The following is a 24,726-nucleotide window of genomic DNA, read 5'->3' as shown; positions in this document are numbered from 1 at the left end:
TTGGTTTGTATTTGGTAAGCTTTGATCATGTGGTATCTGTGGTAGGTACATTTTTTTAAGACACAGCATATAGGCCAAAGGTAAGTGTAGAATATAGAAATATTGTTTGATTTAATAGGCAATCTCTTTCCAATATAAAATAAGATTTCCACTTTAGTATGAGGTTGGCATGTTGCCTGCTGGTCAGTTTTTCTCAGCAGTTTCTTTATTGTCATGGACAGCTAAATCTGGAGTTATCACAGTTTCAACTTCAAAGCAAAAATTCTGCTGTTCTGAGGTGGGGAGAAAGTTGGGGCGGGGGGGTGAGCAAAAAAAAGGGAACTTCATAATGAGATGTAGAGTCTTTGTAGGGAGAACCAAGATGAACAGATCTTCACTAGTCATGCCCATAATGGCAGAATAGGAATGAATGATGAAGTTTCTAGTGAAATTGGAGTCTTGCATTGGAACACCACACACACAGCTTGGAACAGCTGACAAGTTGAGCTCTTTATCCACACAGGTACTCAGCATTCCTTCTGTACTTAGTCATGTAGGGAAAAAAATAAGGATATTATTTACTCTGTCAAACAGTTTGTCAAATCATTTCTAGATGCCAAGCACAAATATAATGGATGTGCATGAATTCCATTCTTTGACATGATTACAGCCTTAAGTTTCATCCAAAGTTACTAAACTTAGTTAGCCGTTTTCCTGGACCTGCTATCTGTGGTATTGTCAGACCTTCTGAAAGCCAAGCAAGCAGTTCCAGCATGGTCAGTGTTTGAATGAGATACATCCAAGGAAAACTGAAGGGTTTTACAAACAGAAGTCAGTGATTGTTGAGATAACTCTGAATAAGTTGCATTATGGTAATGGAGTTTTACTGTGCCATAAAAGAGCATATGAAATGATTGATATTATCAAACAAAAAATATTTGTGGCTCTTAATAATCCAAAGATTTTAGTATTTGAGTTTTGTTTGGGTTTTTTTTTCAAAAGAATAGGAGCACAATTGGAGCTGGTTTTTGGTCTAGATGGTTATGCAATACTCATTCCTTGTCACTTGACAGAAGTGTTCTTTATCGTGTCCTGCCCCAAAGCAATTTTGTTGACTTTCTCTCCACTGTGAAACAAGACCTATTTTCCAGACAGCAGGTGATTGTACCTTAGTGGTGAATAAGTAATTCCCATATGCATGATTAGTAAAATGCCTTGGGATTCATTGGCATAAAAGTCATTGCATGTGATGCTGTAAATCCCCAAAATAATGGGCTTAGATAATATGCAGAAGATTTATATTCTCATTTATTGCCAGTTTTAGCTACTTGTATATTAAAGCTGCATAAACAAACGTAGGATCATCCCATCCTATTCCAATCCAGTAACATAAAATGCCTTACTGAATGCCTGCAATTTGTACTATTGAGGTAATGGTAATCTGCCTTTGTTGTGGGATAGAGATCCAAGTATCTTTTTCCTCTAAGTATCCAGGTTTCTTCTAACCATGAAGTCATCATGAAAGTTTTCCTGGCAAACTTGAGATAATTTGTTAAACTTCTAATGATAATTGTTTTAATGGTGTGGAAAATCATTGCATGTTAAAATACTCCTTTTCATCAAACCATTTTAATTTTCTTGTTTGATAAACTCCTGCATCTCAAACTCTATGGAATGGGTTATAACTGTCTAGATAAGAGGTGTAATGGAGTTGTTGCTTTGGGGAAGGAGGGTAGCTGAGTGCTAGTTTTTTTCAGAAGCATGACAACTACTCACGCTTGTCCTGTTTGGGAGATCACACGTGAATGACAGGGGTGGTCCTAATGAAATGTTTATCAAAGTGTTTCAGTCTCCATATCCGGGGTTTCTTCCCTGTTCTTCCCTTCCCTGAAAACAGGTAATCCTAAGTGCAGAGCTTTTCACAGTTTCTGTACTACTCCAGCCAAGTAGTACAACATGTACTCCTTTCCACATGGAGCTATAGTCACTATGTTCTTTACTTAGTCAAGGTCATATCACACAGATCAGCAAAGGGCTCTGTTCTTTGCAAGGGGCTACTTTGACAGGCTCATCTATCTCTATTCCTTGGCTGAAATGCCTTGGGTATATCATTCTTTTACCCTTATAAAAGATTATAATTGTGACTTTCTATAAAAGAATGTCTATGAGAAACATTTTCTGTAAATCAGATTATGATGTTTTCCAGATACATGTGCAGTAAAAGAGAAATAGAAATTTACAACACATGTAAAGTTAAGCAGAATCAGCTTTCATTTGGAAAGTTAATTTTTAGATATCCTAAGAGCACACATCACATCACTATTAAAATGCATGTGAGTATTTATGTATTTATATGTGAGAGTGCATCAGTGTACATGTGCACACTTACAAAACCAGTTTCTATGTAAATTCCTTGTGAAAACATGAAGAAAGATATTTTATTATTTCATTCTGAGAATTATTATTAAGTTTTTTCCCTTGATATCAGTTTTGCAAAGTTTTTTTGAGTGAATGAATATACAGCATAAATTATAGTCTCAGACTGATGAAGCCCTTGTCATACATTTATGTTTTACTTTAAATTTCATTTTCTCATTATGATTAGCTGAGTATGTGAATAAAACATATGAATACAAATTATGGTTATATATTGGTCCAATATATTTTCTGCTATTATGATGACAGGTAATATCATGGTAGAAGTCAATCAGAATGAAATGCCTATGTATTTCGGTGACATAATCACAGTTACTCAGAATTTTAGGGTTAATTTGGAAGTGTGTCAGAAAGGAGATTACTGAAGTTAAATTAGCTAAGATTAAGAGATAAAATGGAAAATTTTTACAGTAGCTAAACAGAAGCTAGAATGTGCAAGTATATTGTACTGCAGTGATTACTAATAACCATATTTTCAATTGGTAAACAGATATTTCACAATTTCCTTTGCCAAAGGACTCTTCCTTTCAGTGACATTTAGACCTATATGCATGTACTGATACATATGCATGTATATATATTTAATAAATGACAGCTATAGGCATTATTATGAATGTAATAACAAGAGTTTCTTCTTTGGAATTATTAGGGTCACAGTGATGTGAAAAGTACAGGAATGTAGTTCACAGTACAGTTTTACCAAATATTCAGACAAATAAAGATTTGCTGAGTGTGTCAGACAGGGAAGCCCCAGGCTGCTGAGTATTTGAGCTGCCTCCTGCTTCCCACTCTGCTGCAATCTTAGGTGAGAATACAAAGCTGAAGACTCCACATCTCTCCATCCAGAAAAAAAATTCACATAATTTTCTTCCTATTCTTGGATATGATTTACCTGTAAAAATTGTCTGTTGGAATATATGGTAGGAAAAAGAAAAATCTTATCAATATGTGAGCAAATTTATGTTTGGCTATGACCTCTCATCTCTCATGAATGCATCTTGGGAGATAAACTGTCTTGCAAATAATTAGAAGCATTGATGTTGGGGTAGATACTTTGCTGATGCCTGAGAAATTGAACTTGGTTTTGTTCCTCTTAAATGACCACAATGTGCAGTATACTAAAAGCTGATTAAAGATAGCAATGTATCTGTTTCTCTCACCTGGCATACACAAAGATACAGATACAGGAAAACATGGTAGAGGTAAAATACAGGGTGGCATTACTGTCTGCAGCATTTGTGCACTCTGTAATGCCTTTTTGCAGGCCAGTCACGGGCTCCAGAGTCAGTCAGTAATGCCTTAACAACAGAAGTGAGTTGGTACTTAAGGTCATATCTCTCTCTGGCTATGAAGATTCATCAGTTGTGCCATATACTCTGTACCATTTCCATGGTGCTATTTGGAGATGGCAGCTGCTGAAGCTGATGAAAGTAAATATAAATGATGACTGCAGTAAAGGGACCCAGATTACTATCTATGCTCCCCCATACTTGTTAATAACAAAATTTTGCTTTCAGAACTGTAAAATCTGAGAAAGCACACTTTCTTGCTATCAAGTGTATGCTGTGGATTTGTTGTTTCATGCATTTGTTCATTGCATTTGACCTACTGACTAGCACGTTTCTTCTTTAATATTTTTTGGCTGCCTCTTGTCACCGATTTTCATTATGTGTGTCACTATTACCACCGTATAATCTGAACATAAAAAACATGGTGCTGTAACAAATGACTCCACAGCATTGACAGTTATAGCAGGACCATTTCAAGGCTGATGAAAAATTTCCCAGAGAGATCTCAGGTCGGGTTTACATAAGCTAAACAGAAAATGATTGCCACCATTCACATTAAATCCTAAATGTTTTGTGTAACTTCATCTACATTTTATGTTCCTGCACGTCTCTCTGTCTCTGTCAGCTGATGAAATTCCACACTTCCTTAGATTAGAGAAATAAGTTCATGTTTCACAGTTTGTTGTTCTTGCTAAGCTCTACAAGGTTTTGGGATTTAAAATATGTTATTTAATAGACAATAAAAAGTTCCTTCAGCTTTTGATTTTTAAATTTTACATACTTTGTAAATTTTTATGATACCTAGGGGTTTGTTACTGCTTTTTCCCTATGGACTACTAATGGAAGTTAGCCTGTCTAGCCCATGTGCTAGATGCTGTTAGGATAAAACTGCCTTTGACTTTCACACCTCTCAGGGGACGAGTAATTGTTGTGTTCAAACAGCCTGTAATTGTGATCCCGCTGGCTTTCTCAGTACGCTTCTGGCTATTAGAATCATTAAACAACTCAGCACCTGTTAACAGCATTGTAAATATTCAACCCTGCTTGTGTGCAGGTTGAGTCCAATATAGGAGAAGGCTTACAGAGCCCAGCCTCATAAATTAGAGCTTCTGACAAGTCAATTATTGTGAAACTGGGCTTCACTGTGAAATAAATGAAATGGTGTGCTGATAAAAAGGTAGGCTGTCTGTTTATAGCAAAGGGGAACTAATGACTAGATGATTCAATGCAGTGAGCATGAAACTGCATTGTTTTTATTCTTTATCTATAATTAAATAGTTAGGCAATATTGCTTCATAGAGGAACTCACTTATTATGCAGTTTTTATACTTGGAACATAGCAACATGCAGAATTCAACTTGCATTTATTCCTGAGCATTGAAATCTAATGTCATGATACCTCTGTTTTCACTAATAATTTTGACAGTCTTTCAAGATGAATGGCTTTGATTTTTATTAGGGGAAAATGTGCTGAATGACCAAGAAGCTCCTGTGGGTGTGCTCAAAATTATATCTGCCTCATTACAGACAGTAGTTAAAACATACTGGTACCACTTCACTCAAGATTACAAACCATTTAAGATTTTTCTTTACATTGTTTTATTTCCACTAGGCAGCTACCTATTCACTCTTTTAACAACAAATTACAAAGCAGCAAGTTTAAAATTCACAAAAAAAATTAAAAGATATTATAAATTCCTCTATGATGATAACTTCAGTTAACTGCAGTGAAATACTGCAAATTAGTCAGAGAATAAGAGCACAAACCTGTTTGAATTGGTGTCTTAAATTACATTCTCAGGAAAGAATTACAGTGTATTGCCCATGTTCCTTTTTTTTTTGTTGTTTTATCAGTATTCATCATGAGTGTCATGGTACTGCAAATAAAGGTGCTGAAATTATATGGTGGAAGTCTGAATACCGTGACACAAAGTGCCTTAATTATAAGCATTTCAGAAGTATTTTATTCAATTTAGAGAACTAATAATGAATCATTAGTGGTTTAGGAGTATAAAATATAAATTCTTTTTTACCTCCTTAAACAACTTATTTAGCTAATTTGTTCAATTATTTTCAGAAGGTAAACAAAATTTGACAAAGTAATTCCTGCTAGTAACCAGAAAATAAATGTGATTGGTGATGTCAGGCAAATAAAATGGTGGGTAGAAATTTTGACCATTTTGTATTATCCGTGTATCACTTAATTTAAAAGGACACTTATGAAATTTAGGTTGCATCAAAAACACTATTAGAATAATTTTTCAGCAAATGAGTTTTCTTTGCATGAGGCTGATAATATACAGCTGGCTACTACATAAAACATGTAAGTCAATACAGATAGTTTGGTTTGGTTTTGGACAATAGGTGTGTTGTAAGTTTTTCAGATCATCTCAGCGTGAACCCATATAAAAAGTCACAGAGTTAAATATTCCACTGCCATGCATCTGTGATTTGTAGTTGTTTCATGTAGCTGGCTGGTATCAGAACGGACTTTTAAAAACTTTTTCTTATGATAGTACTGGTTTACTCCAACTTTACCCGGTTATAAGTGAACATTCAAAGCTTCAGAGAATTAATCCCATAATTTGGAGTTAATAGCAAGAGGAAAATATCTGGACATTGCAATACTGCTATTTAGCATTCAGACTTTTTCAGTTACACTACTGCTATTTAAGAGATGTATGGTAAAAACTTAGTTTGAGGAAATAATAATGCAAATCAGATTATGTAAATTAAACAGTTATGTAAGGACGTTTGTAGCTTATAAAATTTGATTCCATCTTTTGAAATTTGCAAACAGCAGCATTACAGTAAATGATGTAGAATTTAACTCAGAGAATGGCATTCATCTGCCCAAATATAACATCCACAACTGAGCTGGTTGTCTAAAGTTTTCTTTTTTTAGTCAGTCATTACATTTCGCCTTATCCTGAAATAGATATTTAAAATACTTCAGATTAATAGTATTCTGCAGGTGCACATTTCTTTCCAGTGACAGTGAAAGGAGTTTAAAAAAACGAACTCAGGTGCAGCAGTAACTTTGTAAAATTGACTAAAATGAATCTCAGCATGCTCTTTTGCTGCCTGTTGTTCACCTGCACAAAATAGCATTGAAAGAACCCACTCTCGATTACAATGGGGTTATGTCAAGTGGGAATGCTGAGTACATCATAACAGTAGTAAATTTTAGTAAAGCAAGGCAGGTAGAACAAAGGAGTATCTTTCATCATTGCACAATCTCAGTAGTCTATTTCTGCCACAGTATTTGACAGAATTAAATGAGCAATGACTACCTTTTTTATTCTGCTTTTTAACAATTCAATAAATAATCAGATTTTATGTTTGTTTTAATTCTGCTTTGAAATTGCATGGTTTAATTACTCTGCTTAAATTCAAAATTTTAAAACTTTCTAAGCATGCTCATTACTAATTGAACTTAATTATTGCTTTCTGATCTGGTGCCTTTGCTGAATCTAGGGACACAAGTCCTTACTACATTTTTATCTGGAGTAAAAGATCTTACTGAAATCATGTTGGTTTATATGAGTAAAATCTAATCATACCCCTCCAACTCTACAGTGAAGGAATGCAAACTTCAGTCACTGTGTCTTTTTTATATGCTAACATAAAAAGAAAAGATATTTAGGCCCACTTTATAAGCATTTTTCCTTCATACTGAGAACTAAGCCATTGTGATGATATAGTTTACCTAAACAATCTGACAGTGAACATGTGAAGGAACCATATTAACAAATACCCTATTCCTTTTTTAGCAATTCTAACTTTGAGAATAAAATATCACAGAAATATAACAACAAACACCAACATTTGGATTGGTACAAGTGTACTTTTTCAGGAGATGTCACTATATGCCTAGTTTTACTTTCCGAGTTGCAGGATGTAAGGACAATTGCTCTCCTGGGTCGGTGTTCTTCCTTTGTCTTGAAGTTAAAATACTGTGACTTGTGTTAGCATTGCTTGTTCACTTTCACTCTTATCAGGAAAGTGTTCCTGTGAAAGCAGAAAAATTTTCCCACTAATAAAATGGAGTCAGTCCAGTTCTGTTTGTATCAACCTTTCTATTAATAGATGGACCAATTGCCATGTCTCATATGTACATGCTTGTCTTATGTTGTTTACTCCCACAAACCATTTAAGAATCATGGATTTCTTGTTAATCTTTATAAAGGACTGTGTTTAATTGTTTAATGTGGATATTTGCTGTTTCAGGTGTATGTTTTAGTAGCCTTGTAAGTTTTCCTAGAAGACGCTGTTGTTAAAAATCTTCAGACTGTAAAAAATATTCATGCAATGCATCTGCTCTCATTTTATCTAGTTACTATAACTTGGATGATGTGAGCCATGACACTATGAACAAGTACCTCTCAAGCCTTGTTGAGAAATCCCTGTTTGATTTGGAAGGCTCCTACTGTATTGAAGTTGGGGAGGTAAGACTAATCTGTGCCTTACAAGATTCAGTAAGATACACACTCCTAGGAGCTGTGAACAGCAAGATGCACACTCCTTGATGGGAGATGTTAGAGTTTGTCTTTGTTAGACTTAGGTTGAAAACTCTTGTGGCTAAATTATAATGCTAAATTGTTTTTTGTGTTCTCTCCTAAAAGTAGTCTGAACAAGTTTCACAGTTGTGTAGGAACATGTTACACTGAACCACTTGGGAGCTCTGTGTGTTTGTTTCTTCTTGTAACAGGATAATCGCAGCATTGAGCCGCTGACGTACGGCCGTATTGCCTCCTATTACTATTTGAAGCATCCAACTATTGGGATGTTCAAGGAGCAGTTGAAACCTGAAAGCAATATTGAAGAACTGCTCTTAATTCTGACAGTAAGTGCTGATGTTTCTTAAAAATACATTTTTTTTACTCTTAAAAACACAACTATATGAAAGAAACACGCAAAATAAAGAAGAGCCTTTCTCCCCAATCTCTAATTTAATTTTTATTGTTTTGAGAAACATACCTGAATAATTTTTGATGTTTCAAATGTTTTGTCTTATCAGTACATCAAAATTACTTCATACACTTCCTTCTCTTCTTACATCCCTTTATAATGTGCAGGATCTATACAAATCTGATATTTGTCTTTTCTAAATTTAGTATATTATTAAATATCACAGGAATAACTGCTTACTCTAAATATGTAGCAGGACCATCACTTTGTCCTGGGACAATCTGGGAGATACAGCAGCTTTAAGGGGTAGGGGAAACTTATGGGAAACACCTCTCTCCTAAAATGTCTGCTTTCCCTTTTCCCAGCCACCTCCCAGTCCCTGAGGCCATAACCTGCAATAACAGCATCTCCCACTGTTAGTCTAGAGGCTGTTTAACAGAAAGAAGTGCAATGCAAGGCCAAAGACACCATGTATGATTCACTGTGCTAGTATTACATTCTCACCATAAAAGAATCAAGATTTACTCCATTTTCCTTTTTAAGTACTTACATAGTTAGTACTTGTGCAAACATATTTCTACTTGTACAAATATATTTCAAAATAAGAAGTGCCTGAATATTATCCAGGAAAACTTATTTCTACCCCTATATGATTATAGTTTCTGTTACATTAAATACATTATACAAGTGGCCCAAGTTCAGTAACATTCTGATTTCTAAGTGTTACCTTCAAAATTTGAAGTCCTGACTTACAGTATTTATATATCTTACTTTTGTATTAATTATTGTTTCGGCATGCTGCCAAAACTTCTCTGAGGAGAAATACAGGAAGTTAAAATACTGCTATTCAACAGTCTGCAACTCAACAAAACCTGATCAGCATTTTATGAGACTAGGAAAACCACTTTTCTAGTACAGAGACTTTTCTTCCTGATAAATTTAAAGCACCTGCTGCAAACATTCAGAGTGTTACAGCTCAGAAATAAAGGCCACAATAATCTTTTGTAATGGAAACTGTTAGACAGCCTAAATAGGGGAATTGCTATCACTGACCCTGCAGTATCTGTTGTTCTGCTGCCAGAAAACATTGCAATTACACTAAATGAAATTCAGTGTATTCAGGTGAATTCAAAATGGTAATCTGCAATATTAGATATGCTGTGTGTAAAATAACTGAAATTTTAAGAACAAATACCCACATGTGAACAGAAGTTAACTAATACAATGTTGGGTATTCAAGAAGAGTGCTTTATTCCAGCTGCTGTCTCTTTAAAATGTCTCTCCAGTGAAAATTTTCTGCATCTAGACATGTCAGGATTTTTTTTCCAAAAATTTGGTAAGGAAAATTTGAGAATATTAGCAGAGATGGCATTTCATAATACTGCCTTGGCTGATTAGCAGGATATGGAACAGCAATGATGGAAGAAGACCCTAGTGCTGCCTGTTTGAATTTGTCTATTTGAACTGTGTGCATTCATGAATTGCAAAAGTAACTGGCAAATATTCTATTGTAGATGAAACTTAGGACCCTAATGTTGGGTAGGGATTGTAAAATTTTAAGTTCATTAATCTTGCTTTAATTTTTTTTAATTTTTTTATTTCCTGATAATAAAGTTCTGGAAGTTATCCATTTACAATCTCAAGAGGAATGAGACTAAAAATAAAATTGCTTAGGGGTCAAAATGAGCCATATGTATCAGTTTTAAAGATGAAAAGGATTTACAAGTGCTGGATGCCATTAGAGCTGACAGCTCTTGCTTACTTTTTATGTGGATGTTGATTCTCATAATTACTAGTGAAACTACTATTCTGTCTCATTGAAGGTGCAAAATGAAAGGTTTTTTCAATCTGATGTGGTGTTGAAAAGAAATGCCATTTCAACAGTTACTGCCAGGGATGTTTTTTCCCCCTAAACACTGCGCATTAATGAGTTTTATAATTACAGCAGTTGCTTCACACCTCTATTGTTAACCAATGACATTACATCTGCCTCACTCCACTGCTGCCCTCCTCCTTCTTATTGAAGCATTTAGCGGTTTTGGCAATAGGGAATTACATGGCATGGGGTAAGTAGTCTAATTAGGTATAAGTGAAAACCCTGAGGGAAAAGGATGTTTAAAAAGTAATTTGAAGAATCTCTTAATGATGCTAAAACTGAAAGCTGTAGCTATAGTACAAAAAGGCCTGTTACCATTACTAAAATAGTTATAATTGTGATTATTCTGCTGATCACTGTTTTAAAGTTTCAAATTTTGGACTGTGTTTTTTGTGAATAACCATCCAAGCATTTCTCATGCAGTTGCAGGATTTCATAGATGGAACTTATTATTAGTTGGAGTTTTAACTAAGCTTGAAAACCTTTAGATATTTACAAGTTTCTGATGTAGATAAGGAAGGCAGATGTGAACAATTAAAAGAAAGTAAATCCTGATTTTGATTTTTCACATAGGATATATATACCAAATATGTCATTAACTTGGAGAGTAGCAAAAGTTTGTTTAAAACAAACCGTGGAAAAAAAGCAAGATTTTATTCAAGAATTCAGAAATTTAGGTTTGTTTTAAGGGGGTTAAATCTGAGTTTTATTAAGGGATTTTGAGTTTCAGATTGATATTTTTGCATGCTGAATGAAAGTGGTTAAAATTCAGGGTTGATCACCAATGAATGATCAAGGAATCTTTGCAAGTCACGTGAAAAAGTAGTTACGAGTCGTCCAGTTTCTAGTGTTGGTGAATCTCTCAAAAAAGTCACATAATAGCAGGATCTGTTTTCACTTAGTGGAAGACCACTCATAGCCTTCTCCAGTATCTGTTCTTTTCTCTGTATTTTATTCATTTTAGTCATCTGCCAGAGTTTTACAAGATCAAATGAATTTTTTCCCATTCTGGTGTAGGGGTTGAGTAACATAACATGAACAGGAGCATGGCACATGGGAACAGCCCAACAGTATTGTTGGAAATATGCAGTAATAAGCGATTCAGATAGGTGGGTGAAAATCCCCTCGTGTTTTGCCTGCTCCTCTCAGTAAATCTGTACCTGAGATATTTGAGCTGTCTTGGGTTTGCAGTTAGCAGGTGGAACTTCACATTCAGTTATTTTTGTCACTGCCTTGTGCTAGTGGACTGATGTTTTTTTTCTGAGAGAAAATGTTTGATGTTTTTCCATAGAGCTTTCTTTAAACCTTTCCTAACCATGCTTAGGCAGTGGTAATCCAAATGAGCTTAATCACTGTTGAGTTATGGTGCTTCTTGCATTAAGTATTATTGATGAGAAAGTGTTCATGAATTATTACTGACAGGCTGGATTTCCCTGAGGTGCCTAAAGACTGTTTCCTTTAATTCTGATAGTTAGGTGCAGAGATTAAAGAGGTCTAGGTAAAAAACAATGATAGATACTTTAGGGTAATTCTTGTCTTTTTCTGCACAAATGTTTTTAAAATCAAATAGGAGTTTGTTGCACCTTGAGGAAGGAAAGTCTGTCTTTCTGATTGATCTAGGGCTGTGACCACTAGTTTCATGGATTTTGGGGATTCTGGTGATTTTTAACTTATCTTGTTATCTCATTAGTATTTACAGAGCAAGAGTTTTGTCATACCTGTCCATACCGGACAGTGAAGGGGAGAACGTCATTCCGACCTTTTATCTCTTGTTTTAGCTACATGCTGTCCCTGATTTTTTGTTGTTGTTGTTGTTGTTGTTTTAAATTCTGCCTATAGAAGAGAACTGGTTAGTTTTCATGTGCCTACTGCTGTCTTTCATGTAAACTCTTAATAAGAAAGAGAGGTTTTTTCATAGAAAAGGGAGCTTAGAGAGAGAGAACATGGTATTTTTGTTATAGTGGAGCATCCATGTCTGTCTTTCTGTGATACAAACATGGACATAGAAGTTTGGTCTCCACATGCCTCTTCCCTTTATTTCTTTCTGAAAATAGAAATGGTGACACTGGCTTGTATTAGACTAAGCAATTTACAACTCAGCAGAAAATCTATCATTGTTGGAGTCGCAGACCTGGAAGGTAGAAGGAGGAAGTTCATGAAACAGGCACTCTCCATTCAAGATACATAGATAGCAAATGAGTAGAGTTATTAATGCCTTATCTGTCTTTCATTACCTGGTAGGTATTTGTACTATGAGAACCTAGATAACTCAATTAACCTGTAGCTTTATTTCCTCTTCATCATTGTTGGCAATTTCTATTCCAGCCAGGGAAATATGCAATTCTTTGAGAGTATTTACACTCTCAGTCTAAAATAATTTTATTTCTGTGTGGGGATTCTGTTGCTGATTTGATCTTCTGTGAAGGGGCCACAAAGGTTTTTGACTCAATGATAAACCATCTTTTCAACAGTTCTCCAGTTAAACACCAGGGAAGGAGGAATTAATGCCTCACAAAAATACTGTCAGAAAAAGAAGCTGATGTGATCTGGTTTTTTTAGTATTTTCCCTGCAAGCCATAGCAGAAACATTGCTTTTAGGAATTTTTCAGATATTATATAAAGCTGCGTCTCCATTCTTTAGTCATTTCAGAAAAAAATCGAATCATTCTTCCTAAGTCAGTCAGTGTAAAATTACATTTGCATTTAATTTAGAAGAAAGTAAAGGTGCTACTATGATTTTCTTCCAGGCATAAAAGCACAGCAAAACTATATTCATTAAGTTGTTCTTTTTGAATATGACATTTCAGTGTCAATAATTGAAGTATTTTATAATGTAAAATTTATGTCAGATGGAAAGCAATTGATTATATGCTAGCCTTTAAAGAACTTCCATGTCTGATTTCATATCTATGGTACACTCAACAATGTGCACATCAGTGCTGTGGCCTCAGCCATTATTCATATTTTAGTTGTAGAAGAAATATTTTTGTATATTTTTAACAGAAGAAAACTGTTACGTCTTACAATTAAATCTTTTCTTTACAATAAATCTCTACCAAGGACTGTGCAATACATAAAGTTCATCCTAAACACAAATATTTCCTGGATAATTGACTTAATTTTTGTATAGTCCACATTCTCTGGATTTTAACACATTAAAGCATTTGTGCTTCAGCTCCCATTTGAATCATCTAGATGGTATCAGTGTGTTTAATAGTTTAAATTTTTTAATGATGTAGGGGTTCATGAAAATAAAACAAAATATGACTGCATTTCAGTAGCATCCAATTTGCATCATCTATATCCAGTATATTCAAAAATATCTGTACTTAGCAGAAGAAGTACTTATATGGATACTCATACATTTAATTAGTCTTGATTTTTCTCTAGTTCCAGTAGATGGAGCAGTTTTTAATGTTGCTGTAGTACTTGAATTTAGTCATTTTTGTCTAACATCATGACACAACTGTTTCCTGGTATTCTTTTTCCAAATTATTGTTTGAGCTTTAGTTTGAAGGCATAATATGCAGGCTTCCTTTCCAGGAAAGCACAGTCTATTAGTAAATCAAGGTAACAATGCCCACCAGTGACAGCTAACTCAACATGGCATAAGTCTTCCATTTTTATGGCATCAATAAGAAAGAATTACAGTCAATACCAGAATATACAAATCCTTTCCATGTCCAGTATGCATGAATTTCTAACCTCCAATTTTCAGATCTCCTTTTTTCCCCATCCAATCTTCTTATTTAATTTCTGTCATCATATGCCTGTTGAAAAAAAAAACAAACCAGCCACACCAAACTGAAGCAATACTCACAAAAGCTAAATTAAAACCTATTTTCTATTTTTAAGTTGCAGCTAAATGTTTCTGAAAAACACTTGCCAGGACAAAAGTCATAAAACAAGAACTGTTATCTTGAATATAATGGGGGGGGGGATTCAGGTTTTTTTGTTTTATTTGCTGTGATTGCAGTTCAGCATCCAAGGGAAAAGCTTTTCAAAGTGTATATAGCTGTGGTAGTAGAAAGCAGTAGCCACAGGCTATATCCCCATTTCAAACACCTGCTTTAGTAACCGTTTCTGTCAGAAAAATGAGGAAATAAATTCCTTTACCAGGATGCAGTTATAGCAGCAAAGCACTCATGTATACAAATGGAAAGTTTTCTGAGAGCCAGGCAGACAGAAGCACTGTCCTGGTCTGGTGAAGGTGAACATTGCCTGCCATCTGTGGCAAATCAGTGTTTGCCTATGGAAAAAGCAAGTTCAGTGACAGCAAGCTTGGCTTAGCTGACTGCTCAAAGCTGCATGCAGCTCACCCATGGATCACTTATTTGTTTGTCTTTTTTAGCACAAACAGGTTTTGCTTACTGCTTGATAGTTAGAATCGTAGCCACCCTCATGCAAGGTTTCAAATTATGCAGAGTTGTATGTACGCAAAGTATTCATACAGGAAATGGAATGGCTTTTTTCAGCAGTCATGTCATGTGGCTGTATATTTTCAAATAGACAATATATTTGTTGAAATACTGTTTGTGTTTGTTGGAACAGAACTGAAGTTCTCAACAGCATCTTTATTATGGTAAAGCTGAATGTTTTATAATCTGTAAGGCTGCTTTGAGCAATGGCTGTGTGTTCTCAGGTCCCAAATGCTCCAGCAGGAAGTCTTGCAAGCTCAGTTTGTATTTAGCAAGTCAGTTCAAGTTCTACCTGCTTTGTTCCTCCCAGTTTGTAATTGAGGCAGGATAAGCAAATTCAGGCTTTCTGCACTCTGCATTTCTTTTGTCGAAATTGTCTTCTAGAGAATGCCTTTGCCTTTTATAGATTTATACAGTTGTATTACAAGTTGTAACAGTTAACAATCATATTGATGACTTTGTTTTCTTAGAATACCGTTCACTTAGTGACAACAACTGGGCCATACAGACTGCTGTTTAAAGGCACAAAAATACTTTTCTCTGTCAGCATAGAAAATATTGCTTGTAAAACTCTTAAGAAAGAGGATGACATTATAGCTTGTTCTCTGATTTGAACAGAAATTTTAGGATAAGGATTGGTTTGGCTGAAATGATTACATCATACAAGATTGGTATCCAGCATATATTGTTCCTTTAGCATAGTACTTAAAGGAAAAAAAAAAGAACATAAGAGGATTACTGATCAGTCATTAATGAAGTATCTGACACTTGTATTTTCCTATTTGCATTTAGATTCTTTCTTTGTCTCATTTTCTTTTTATTTTTGTTCCTGATGGGGGTCTGTCTAGCTTCAGAAATTGAATTTTACTTTAAATCTTGATGTTATGTATTATCAGAGATGAACTTTTAAGAAATCGACCTCTCCTATTTAGAAATATTTAAGAAATAGGCCTCTCCTATTGCCTAATATTTACAAGATGTTTTATTTCACAGCTACTTAGGAAGGCTACCTTTAATGTTAGAAGAAATTGCAGAGGGATTTTTGCTACCAAAAGGCCTTAGAATTTGAAAAAAATTGAAAGCATTTGAAAAAAATTGTATATATATTTGGAAATTTCTTGTGCGATAGGAAGGTTGCTTCTAGAGAACAAAAGGTTGCACATTTTGTTCACCTCTGCAACTTAATAAATGTACGACAGGCATCAAGCAAAATATTAGAATTGATGTATGGGAAAATTGTCAATGTATGCACTTTTATTACTACTTTTTACTGGGGTAGTGCTCAAATTCAGCTTTCCTTAATTTACAGTAGGCCATTGTCCTCTTTCCATGGGAGAGTCAAATCAGACATCACCAATTTGATTGGGTTGCCCACATTCCAATTTCCACTTCCACCTCCTTTCCTTTCTGTCATCTGGTGGAAAAGAGTAGCAAGCCAGCAGAGGTTACTCAAACGACTTGTTTTCAGAAAGAGAAAATATCTCAAGTCTTTTATAGGGTGAGAAAATAGCTACAATTCCTCTCACAACAGGCCTCTTAAATGTTTCTCTGGGCAGGATGTCACCATGCTTGCTTACAAAATGGGTGCATACATGTCCCTTGACAAAAGATTTTTAGGTACAACTGATGCATACAGTATTAGGAAATTTTATTTTAAGCATATTAAATCATTGAATGCACAGTATTTTGTAGGTTAAGGAGATTAATTTCACTGGTTTATCATTCGCTTAAGGCAACAAGCAGTTATAAACAACATGATGTGTAGATAATAGATTATTTTTTCTTTTATATATGATTGTCTTAATTTACTATATGCAGTCATATAAGATGCTAATTTTTAATACTTCTTTAGCTATAAGAATGCATGTTTGCTTTCTCTTGATTCACACAGAACAGATGGATGCTTGACTGCCTGCTAATCCACAGCTGGAATGGTTTCAGCGGTTTCCACGTTGCTGGGTTAGAGTGGCTTTTCTAGTGGACTGAGAGGGCAGCAAGAGAGGGATATCATTATTCATCAGTATCCCAGTGGGATCGCTGCCAGCAGAGATTAATTTTTTCTGTTATGCTTGTAAAACAAGCTCAGGTGGAGTCTCTAATCCTCAGGGCACGGGTGGCAGATCAAGGAAGATGCTACAAAGCTAGTTAATTTTCAGATTCTAGGGGAAACAGAAGCTCTGTTAGATGTATAAATACATGATTGCAAATTTAAGTAGCTCAAATCCAAATGGGATCTTCCTAGACATCTGGTCCTGAAAATCTCTGTTTTCTTTGTCTTTTAAAAGAAGTTCTTAAAACTTTATGCCAGAGGCAAAATATCTTCAACTCTCTTAATCATCATTTATCATTCTACTTTTTTTTTAATACAGATCTTACAGTGTATTTTACAGGACTGTCTTTATTTACATGTAGGCAAGTGTAGGAACACTGTCTGTGTAGGAACACTGAGTTTACAGTGTTTTCACAAATTTGTGTGCAGTGACAATCACCAAGAAAAATTACCACTTGCCATCAAAAAAGGATTAGATTTGCCTTAGTAATGCATGGTACATCCCATTTTGGTAATGGCATGTCCTGTTAAGGTCCACTGTGGTACAAGGGCATTTTTCCCATGTTGTTCTTGGTATCAGACCTGTTGTCATTTGTAACAAGAAATGTTGATAAAACTCAAATCAAGCATCCCAGAAACATCACAAGTTGTATATTTGTATAATAGACTTCACATATTTTTCCTTTCTGACTTTTTTGTTTCCTCAGTAATTACCCTTCTTTCTCACCCTTGTAATTACCAGTGATTTCCATCTATGTAGTTCCTTGTAGCTCTTGAGTTGTTCAAAACATTGGGTTAGATTTTCAGACAACGTTAATTCACATAGTTACACTGAAATTAATGGAGATGTGCCAGTTTTTATCAGCAGGGAACTACCCTTATTGAAATTTACTTGCAACAGCTGTCATTTCCTCTTAGAGTTATGGGTTTTTATTATTATATTAAACTATTTTCATTTAAAAGTGCTCAGAGTGAGACCAGTAGCACTGGCTTGCTGAAAAGACATTGTGCATGTAGGCACCTTCCAAGTTTCCCATATATTTCTGCCAGTTTGTATTGTTCTTCTGTTATTCTGGGCTTGAGCCTCTCTTGAGCACAGGCTGCTACTCATTTCACCACATGATGACAGGTATTCACGCCTGTGAACTTTTTATTCCCTTTTGTCTCTGGTCACATAGTAGTCTAGATCCGGAATTTAATCCAGTACAAAAATGCAGCAGTGTGCATTTGTGGCTCCCCACTAGGGGACCTGCCACAGGTCAGCAGATTTGAAATCTGGTTTTCAGCACACAGAGCTTTTACAGCTTGCCATTAACATATACAGTAAGTAGGGGCCCCATTTCACATAAAGAATTAGTAGCGCTTACTCCCGTCTCCATGCGGAGTGGCATTAACTTAATGCAGGGAACTGTTAACTTCTTCCCTGGGTCTGGGCTCTGCACTGAAAGATCCCAATGGAGGATCAAAGCCAAAGATGGAAAATGACTGATCACTTTCCCAGGGAAAGCTGTGTTGCCAGGATTTTCTATTCCAGTTTTTATTGCTATCATCATCTCAGTCAGCAGTTGGGCCAGCTGATGCAGCCAAGCTCAATTTCAAAATGCGGACAGACATCCAAATGGATCTGAAGTGGAATTCTCGTGACAATGAGACTTTTGAATGTATACTCAGAGATATTTTCCTAGTTTCCTGTTAGCAGATTACTGAGTTCATGCACTGAAAAGCTGTTCTGTAGTAGTGCAATACAATTCGTTTCAGTACAGCCAAAACCAGTCAATTTTAAATCTTTTCTGTGATATGACTTGAGATTGCAGGGAAAGTAAGCTGTGGCTCACTGCCCCATCTAGGTTTTAAGATGAAAAAAAATAGAGCATGATAACACATTCAAAATGTACAGGTTTGAAGCATTCTCATGAGAAATAATCAGAAAAATCAGGCATTTTGGAGAGGCAAAAACTCTAATATACCATTTACAGCAATAAAATGTAGTAATTCTCTCACATTATGAAAATTCACTTTATAAATGGAATTTGTACCATTCCATTTATATTTATTTGCTGTGGTCAAAGTATCTTATTCTAGGTGAATAATGTGTATTCAGTACCAGATGTTTGCTCTTCTTTTTGTCCTAATTTAGTTTTCTTCTGCATTTATTTTTTTGTAAACTGTGCAAGTATTACAGGAATGCTTATAAGCAATAATTTAACTTAAAAACCTAAGAGCAAACTAAAACCACATCTATGAAAGTTGTAGAGGCTTAATACTATGAAAGTACCTATACATTCAAGGAAAATGTATTTTTAGGACTGGTTTTATTAGGACTGGCCAGAAAAAGTAGGACTGAATTATGACTGTGATCATAACCTTTATGAAATAAGGAATGTGAGAGGTAGAACTTAAAATCATGAATTCATTCCTTGTTGTAATGTTTCAGCAAAGTATGTAACTTAAATAGGAAAATTTCCTGAAATAGAATGGTTCTATAAGGATATTTTTTAACATTTAGTGAGAAAATTACAGCGATTATATTATCTATTACTGTATCTTCCCCTACACTGAAACTCAGCTTCTCTAATATGCTTAGGAAGCTAGAGGAAAAAAAGGAAAATCAACTTTCAAGTTAGTATAGAAGTCCTAAGAGCTTCTTTCCCATGTCAAATCATGGTTACTTTATAATAATCCTCCCCCTCCTGTATGTTAGCATGCGTGCGTATTCTTTTATCAGCTCCATGCTGAAGCAGAGGTCTGTAATTTAACTTTGTAGTTTAGAAGTTCCCAGATCTGCCAGGTCACTCTCTGCTACTGGTAGCTAATATTGCTGACCTCCTATTGCTCTGTGAGCAGTGGCAAAGGTCTTTCAGACTCCTGACCCCTGGTCATCAGGAATGTCATCAGTAGTTTGTAGTTTGGATGTTTTAAGTAAGAGGTGAACTTGTGAAATCTAAACCCTTTAGGGTGTTTTTAAGTGATCACTCAACTGTTTCATTGCCCTAGGTTGTGCTTTTTATGATGTTGGTAATTGTAAAATTTGTGGTGTTTATCATACACAGCTATTTAAAAGCAAAAATCAAGCACTTGTCTGTTTGAAGTATGAGAATACAATTAGTATATTGCATATTTACATAATAATAGATTAATTAATAATTAATTTTTCTGACCACTAACATGAGGACTAAGAATTGTAAGAACTTTTAACTTGTATGTTCTTATAAAATATGTTTGTGGGTCTCCTGGTGGAAATGGGCCCATTTTAAATCATGAAGATAGTTACAAATTAATGTTTAAAATATAACAAATTTGCATAATTGCATGTTGATGGGTTTTACAACTTTCTGTCTTTAACTTCTCTTGTCCAGCTGGAAATTTCCAGTGTTTGTTCTGTTGAGTCTTAAATCTAGAGACAGAGCCCAGAGTAGCCCAGCCTCACTGTTTTGCTCTTACCCAGTTAATTGGGTTAATGTTACACTTTGAATTCATACTTTTTTTTTAATGTATTTTTTTTATGTTTTGGCTTTTTTTAATGTATAGTGATCTATTATCTCTAAAAGTGCACTAAACACTAATTGAATAAAAAATTTTAAAAAGTTTCTATTTATTTTAGAAGATACTGAGCAGGTCTTTTTCCTTGGACAATGCTCTCCATTAAATGCATCCCTCCTTTTTCAGAGGGTGAAGAGTGGTCTGATGGGGTGCTTAAAAAGTGACTGGAGCATTTTCCTATAACCTGAGCGGGAGTGGAGGGTGAGGGCAGAGAGAGTCCCCAGTGAGTGCCCCCAGTGCCCAAGAGGGGACCCCCTTTCCCCAGGCAGGGACAGCTGCTGCCTAAAGGCTGTGGCTCTGACTCCTCTGTGGCTCAGGGCTGGCACAGGGCTCTGCCTCCTGCCTTTCCTCCCTGACAGCCACCAGCCCTGGAAAGGGAGCCATGGGAAGGCCCCAAGGGGAAGGAACTGCACTGCAGGGTTGGCTCTAAAATGCTGGGTGCAGTTTGATGGCACTGCCACATACACATGTAGTTTATGGGGAGATGTTGTACAATATATGAAGACAAGGATTTTATTTGTAAACATGGTGTTTGTAATGAGTGACAGTATCATGTAGCAAATATATTTTATTCTTGCCTGAAAAGTGTTGTTGTCTTCTTTTGAACCATGTTTGCCAATTTTTAAGATCTCTACAAAACCTCAGCCTGCTCTGTGGTTTAGCAGAGGCTGCCAGCCTGTGCAGAAAATCTGGAGCATTTCTTCTGAAAAGTTTGTCTTAAAAGTTTATTTTTACATGCATAAAACAGAGTGAACTGGCAGAAATGAATTTTCTTTCCCTTTTAGTCTATAATATGAATTTTGAAAACACATGTCGTGTTTGTTCTTAAAACTTATAACTAGTAACATATGGTTGTAAGTGTCTTTTAACTGGAATATTGTCATAGACCTTTTATATCTAAGAGTAAAAAAAAACACCCAAGCATTTGGAAGTTTAAATTATGTCCCATAAAACTGAGACCAAAATGCATTCATTCAGAGGCTACCAATAAATTCCTTAAAATAGGAGTTTATAATATCACTTACAAAGGTAAACTTTTCAGAGCAGCAATTCTAGCAAGTACTTCTCTGATTCTGTTTCTGAATCTACATTACTTTTTTGTATGAGCTGAAAAAACACTTGTAAGTTAGGTTTGGTTTTGGTTTTTTAGCTTTTTTCCCTCTTTTTTAATGTGTGTTTCGTTACTTTTATTAGTTTTCTGAATATAAGTGTAAGCTTGATTATCTTCTAGCTGCTAGTCAGGATACATCTGTGTAAATGTAATGTCTTTTCTTGTAAATCAAACTCACACTCAAAAATGTGACAATAAAATATACTGTAGATATGTTGGTTAATTTAAATAATGGTCACAGTATACACTTGTGCCACTCCTTTGTCACATAATATGATCTTTTTCTCTTGGGAAAATCATGGGCAAAGGAAGATTAGCTTGAGAGCTTTAGTTAACCAATTTCTTAAATTTTCCTTATGATAAAGGTAACAGGATCAAATGAGATTTCTGTCAGCACATGAATGGAGATACATATGTGTATCTATATAAAATTGGAAATAATTTCAAATGGTTTTAAGTACAGAAGCTCAAGTATCCTCAAAGTAAAATTTAGAATTTTTTGAATAATTTATAAGTCAGATGTTATCTAGCTATTCCCAATGATCACTCGGTCTATTTTGACCATGCTTCTTTTCTTTATCCTATATTAGGGGTAAGTAGGTATCACTTGGATGAGGACAAGTACAGGCTGCTTCAAATTTTGTATTCCAGCATCTTCCTATACAGTGGCACAATGTGGCAGGTCTGGATGCTGCACTAGAGTACTCTGTGTCACTTTGCACAATGGATCAAAAGACAAAAGCCAATTATAATGTTACTGTTGAGCTTATATTCACCTATCCAGTTTTTCAAAGATCAAAATGTGCTGTTTTCACTTGGGAAAATAAGTTGGATATTGGCATACCATTGTACTTCTGGTAGCAGAGAACTAAAATTCATAATGCATTATTAGTGTTAATTGCAGAACAGCTGTAAAAAATCACCCACATTTATTTATTGTAGCTTATTAATTCTATTCACAAAAGTATCATTTTTGCAGTACTTCAGCATATACTTAGACTATTAGAGAAGTTTATGTAATTTAAATCAAGTTTCAAGTAAAGAGAATGGAATTACTGAACTGCCTAAAAATAATCCTTGTCTTTTCTCTTTTTATATTAGTATTTAATTTTAGTACTAGTATGCTGAAATATTTTTTATACTTTAATTTAAAAACTGTTTATCTTTATAGCAAAATGTTCTAAGAATTCTTTTATTTCTTAAGACATTAGAAACTTGAAGGAGAGCAAAATATGTTGCAAGTTTATTAAAGCTGAAAATATGGTGAGAACCCAATATACTGATTGGGTTCACAGTATCTATATAAAGGAAAGGAATATACAGACAGTCAATTCTAAGGCAGTTTCAATAACATTGCTAAAGAAAAGACTGCTGGTTCAACTCTGGAATGTGAGAAACTATTTTTGGTTTGGTTTAGACCCTCATTGTTACAAATTAATCAACTGCTCTTTAAAGTCTAGAACTCATTAACTTTATAAGTTTTACTGTTCCCATGACTGGGCTTCACTGAAAATATTCAAGTTTGCTGTAGTAGCTCACCTTGATTCCATTTCTGTCTGTGGTCCACAAGTATTCTCTCCTGTAGACAAAGTGGCCAGATGTACTTACTCGAGATTTAAAATATTTTAGAAGATCTAAATGTGGTGTAAGTTCATAGCTCAGCTCTCATTATAAATCAGTATTTTCAGCCGAACTTCCACTTTTTGTAGGTAGAAAGAAAATCTGGGGGAGGTTTAACCCTGTGGACTCTGCGGAGCCCAGTACTCACAATGTTGGATACCTTATTTAAATTTTAGTTTGGTCTGGCTCCTCAAATGCCTGATAGTACCACAAAACTGCAAAAGATATCTTTTAAAATAGTATGAGTTGTTTCCTTTTAGGGCTATTCTAACAGCTCAAATAAAGGGTGATGGTAAGCTGCATATTTGGAGCATGATGTTGTAGAAAGGACTTTAAGATGATTCTGTGGCTGCTGTTATGCAGGAAACAGAATTCAATTACCAGAATAGCCCTTTGGCCTTGTAAAATGTAACTGTTGAGATTATGCAGGTCTGTGTGTGACATTTCTCACTGGCAGTGCAAGTTACTGTCTCCTATACGAGCACCTTGTGTCGCATGCAGGTTGAAATGTAAGTCTGAGATGACTCCTACACCCTTGAAATGATGCAGCAGTCTCTAATGCCCAAAAGGAGACATTATTGGGAAAGTCCATCACAGAAATGTAGGAGAGAGAGATGTGACATGACTACCAAATGCATAATTGCAGAATCTGTAGCTAAAATTCCTGGTTATCCCCTGGTATACACCAAGTTATGGTTAACTGTGTAGGTGCTTGTAAACCTATTATTGTACATGGCCTGCAACAGCTCTGATTTAACAGGAGAAGAAGGGAAAGTGAAAAATGCACAGAAGTGCTTTGTGGTTTAACTATGAAGCTTGTATTAAGTTTCTTGACTTTAGAATGAAGATTAATGATTGATACGTAGTTTGATCTGTTTCTTCACCCATGTGAGTAAGAATGGCGTTCACATATGATGTACTAAAACAATATATATTATATGTTGTGTGGAATAGTTGAAGCTACAGCCTTTACAGAACAGATTGAGATTTGCAATGAAAAGGAAAACTAAAATGAAAAAATATTGAGTGAACAGCAGGGCCCATTTGAGGTGATTACAAAGGATGTTTCTTTATTCTGTCTTTTCTTATGCAACCTGAAAACAGTAGCAGGGGGTTACAAGCAGAGTTCATCACAAAGTTGTCAATCACTGTCATTTAACGTTTTGCAATGGAAGATGTCTTTATTCAAGGACAGCTGGGCAAATCAGAGAAACAGATTTGCAGTTAGTAGTCTGTCCAGCCTACACTAAGCAAACAAGGACAGGGCAGACATACCGGCCTCTCACATAAAAATATAATGGACTCTGCTGACCTCGGTGCCCTCCATTCAGCTTCATTCTCAGTTGTATAAAAGCTTCACTACCCATTCTCAATTTCCTTTAATTACCTACATGATGCAGATAAGAAAATGAACCTCACTTACTTACAGTCAATGATCACAAACAGGAAATTAAGTAGGCAAGTTGTTTAAAATAAGAGGAGTGTTTTGGATGTAA

At 35.3% G+C, this 24,726-nt stretch overlaps 1 protein-coding gene across 4 annotated transcripts in view; it reads left to right on the top strand.

The window, feature by feature from the left end:
* The window catches only part of ASCC3 (activating signal cointegrator 1 complex subunit 3), a 253,479-nt gene that overhangs the window by 203,074 nt on the left and 25,679 nt on the right, over window positions 1-24,726 (top strand). For all 4 annotated transcript variants that reach the window (XM_030946651.1, XM_030946649.1, XM_030946650.1 and 1 more), the window contains 2 exons: window positions 8,041-8,152; window positions 8,416-8,550. In XM_030946651.1, the coding sequence (XP_030802511.1) occupies window positions 8,041-8,152; window positions 8,416-8,550 (247 nt within the window). The remainder of the gene's footprint in view (window positions 1-8,040; window positions 8,153-8,415; window positions 8,551-24,726) is intronic.

Source organism: Camarhynchus parvulus, chromosome 3, assembly GCF_901933205.1.
Source record: "Camarhynchus parvulus chromosome 3, STF_HiC, whole genome shotgun sequence".
NCBI lineage: Eukaryota > Metazoa > Chordata > Aves > Passeriformes > Thraupidae > Camarhynchus > Camarhynchus parvulus.
This window is presented reverse-complemented; position numbering and strand designations above follow the sequence as displayed.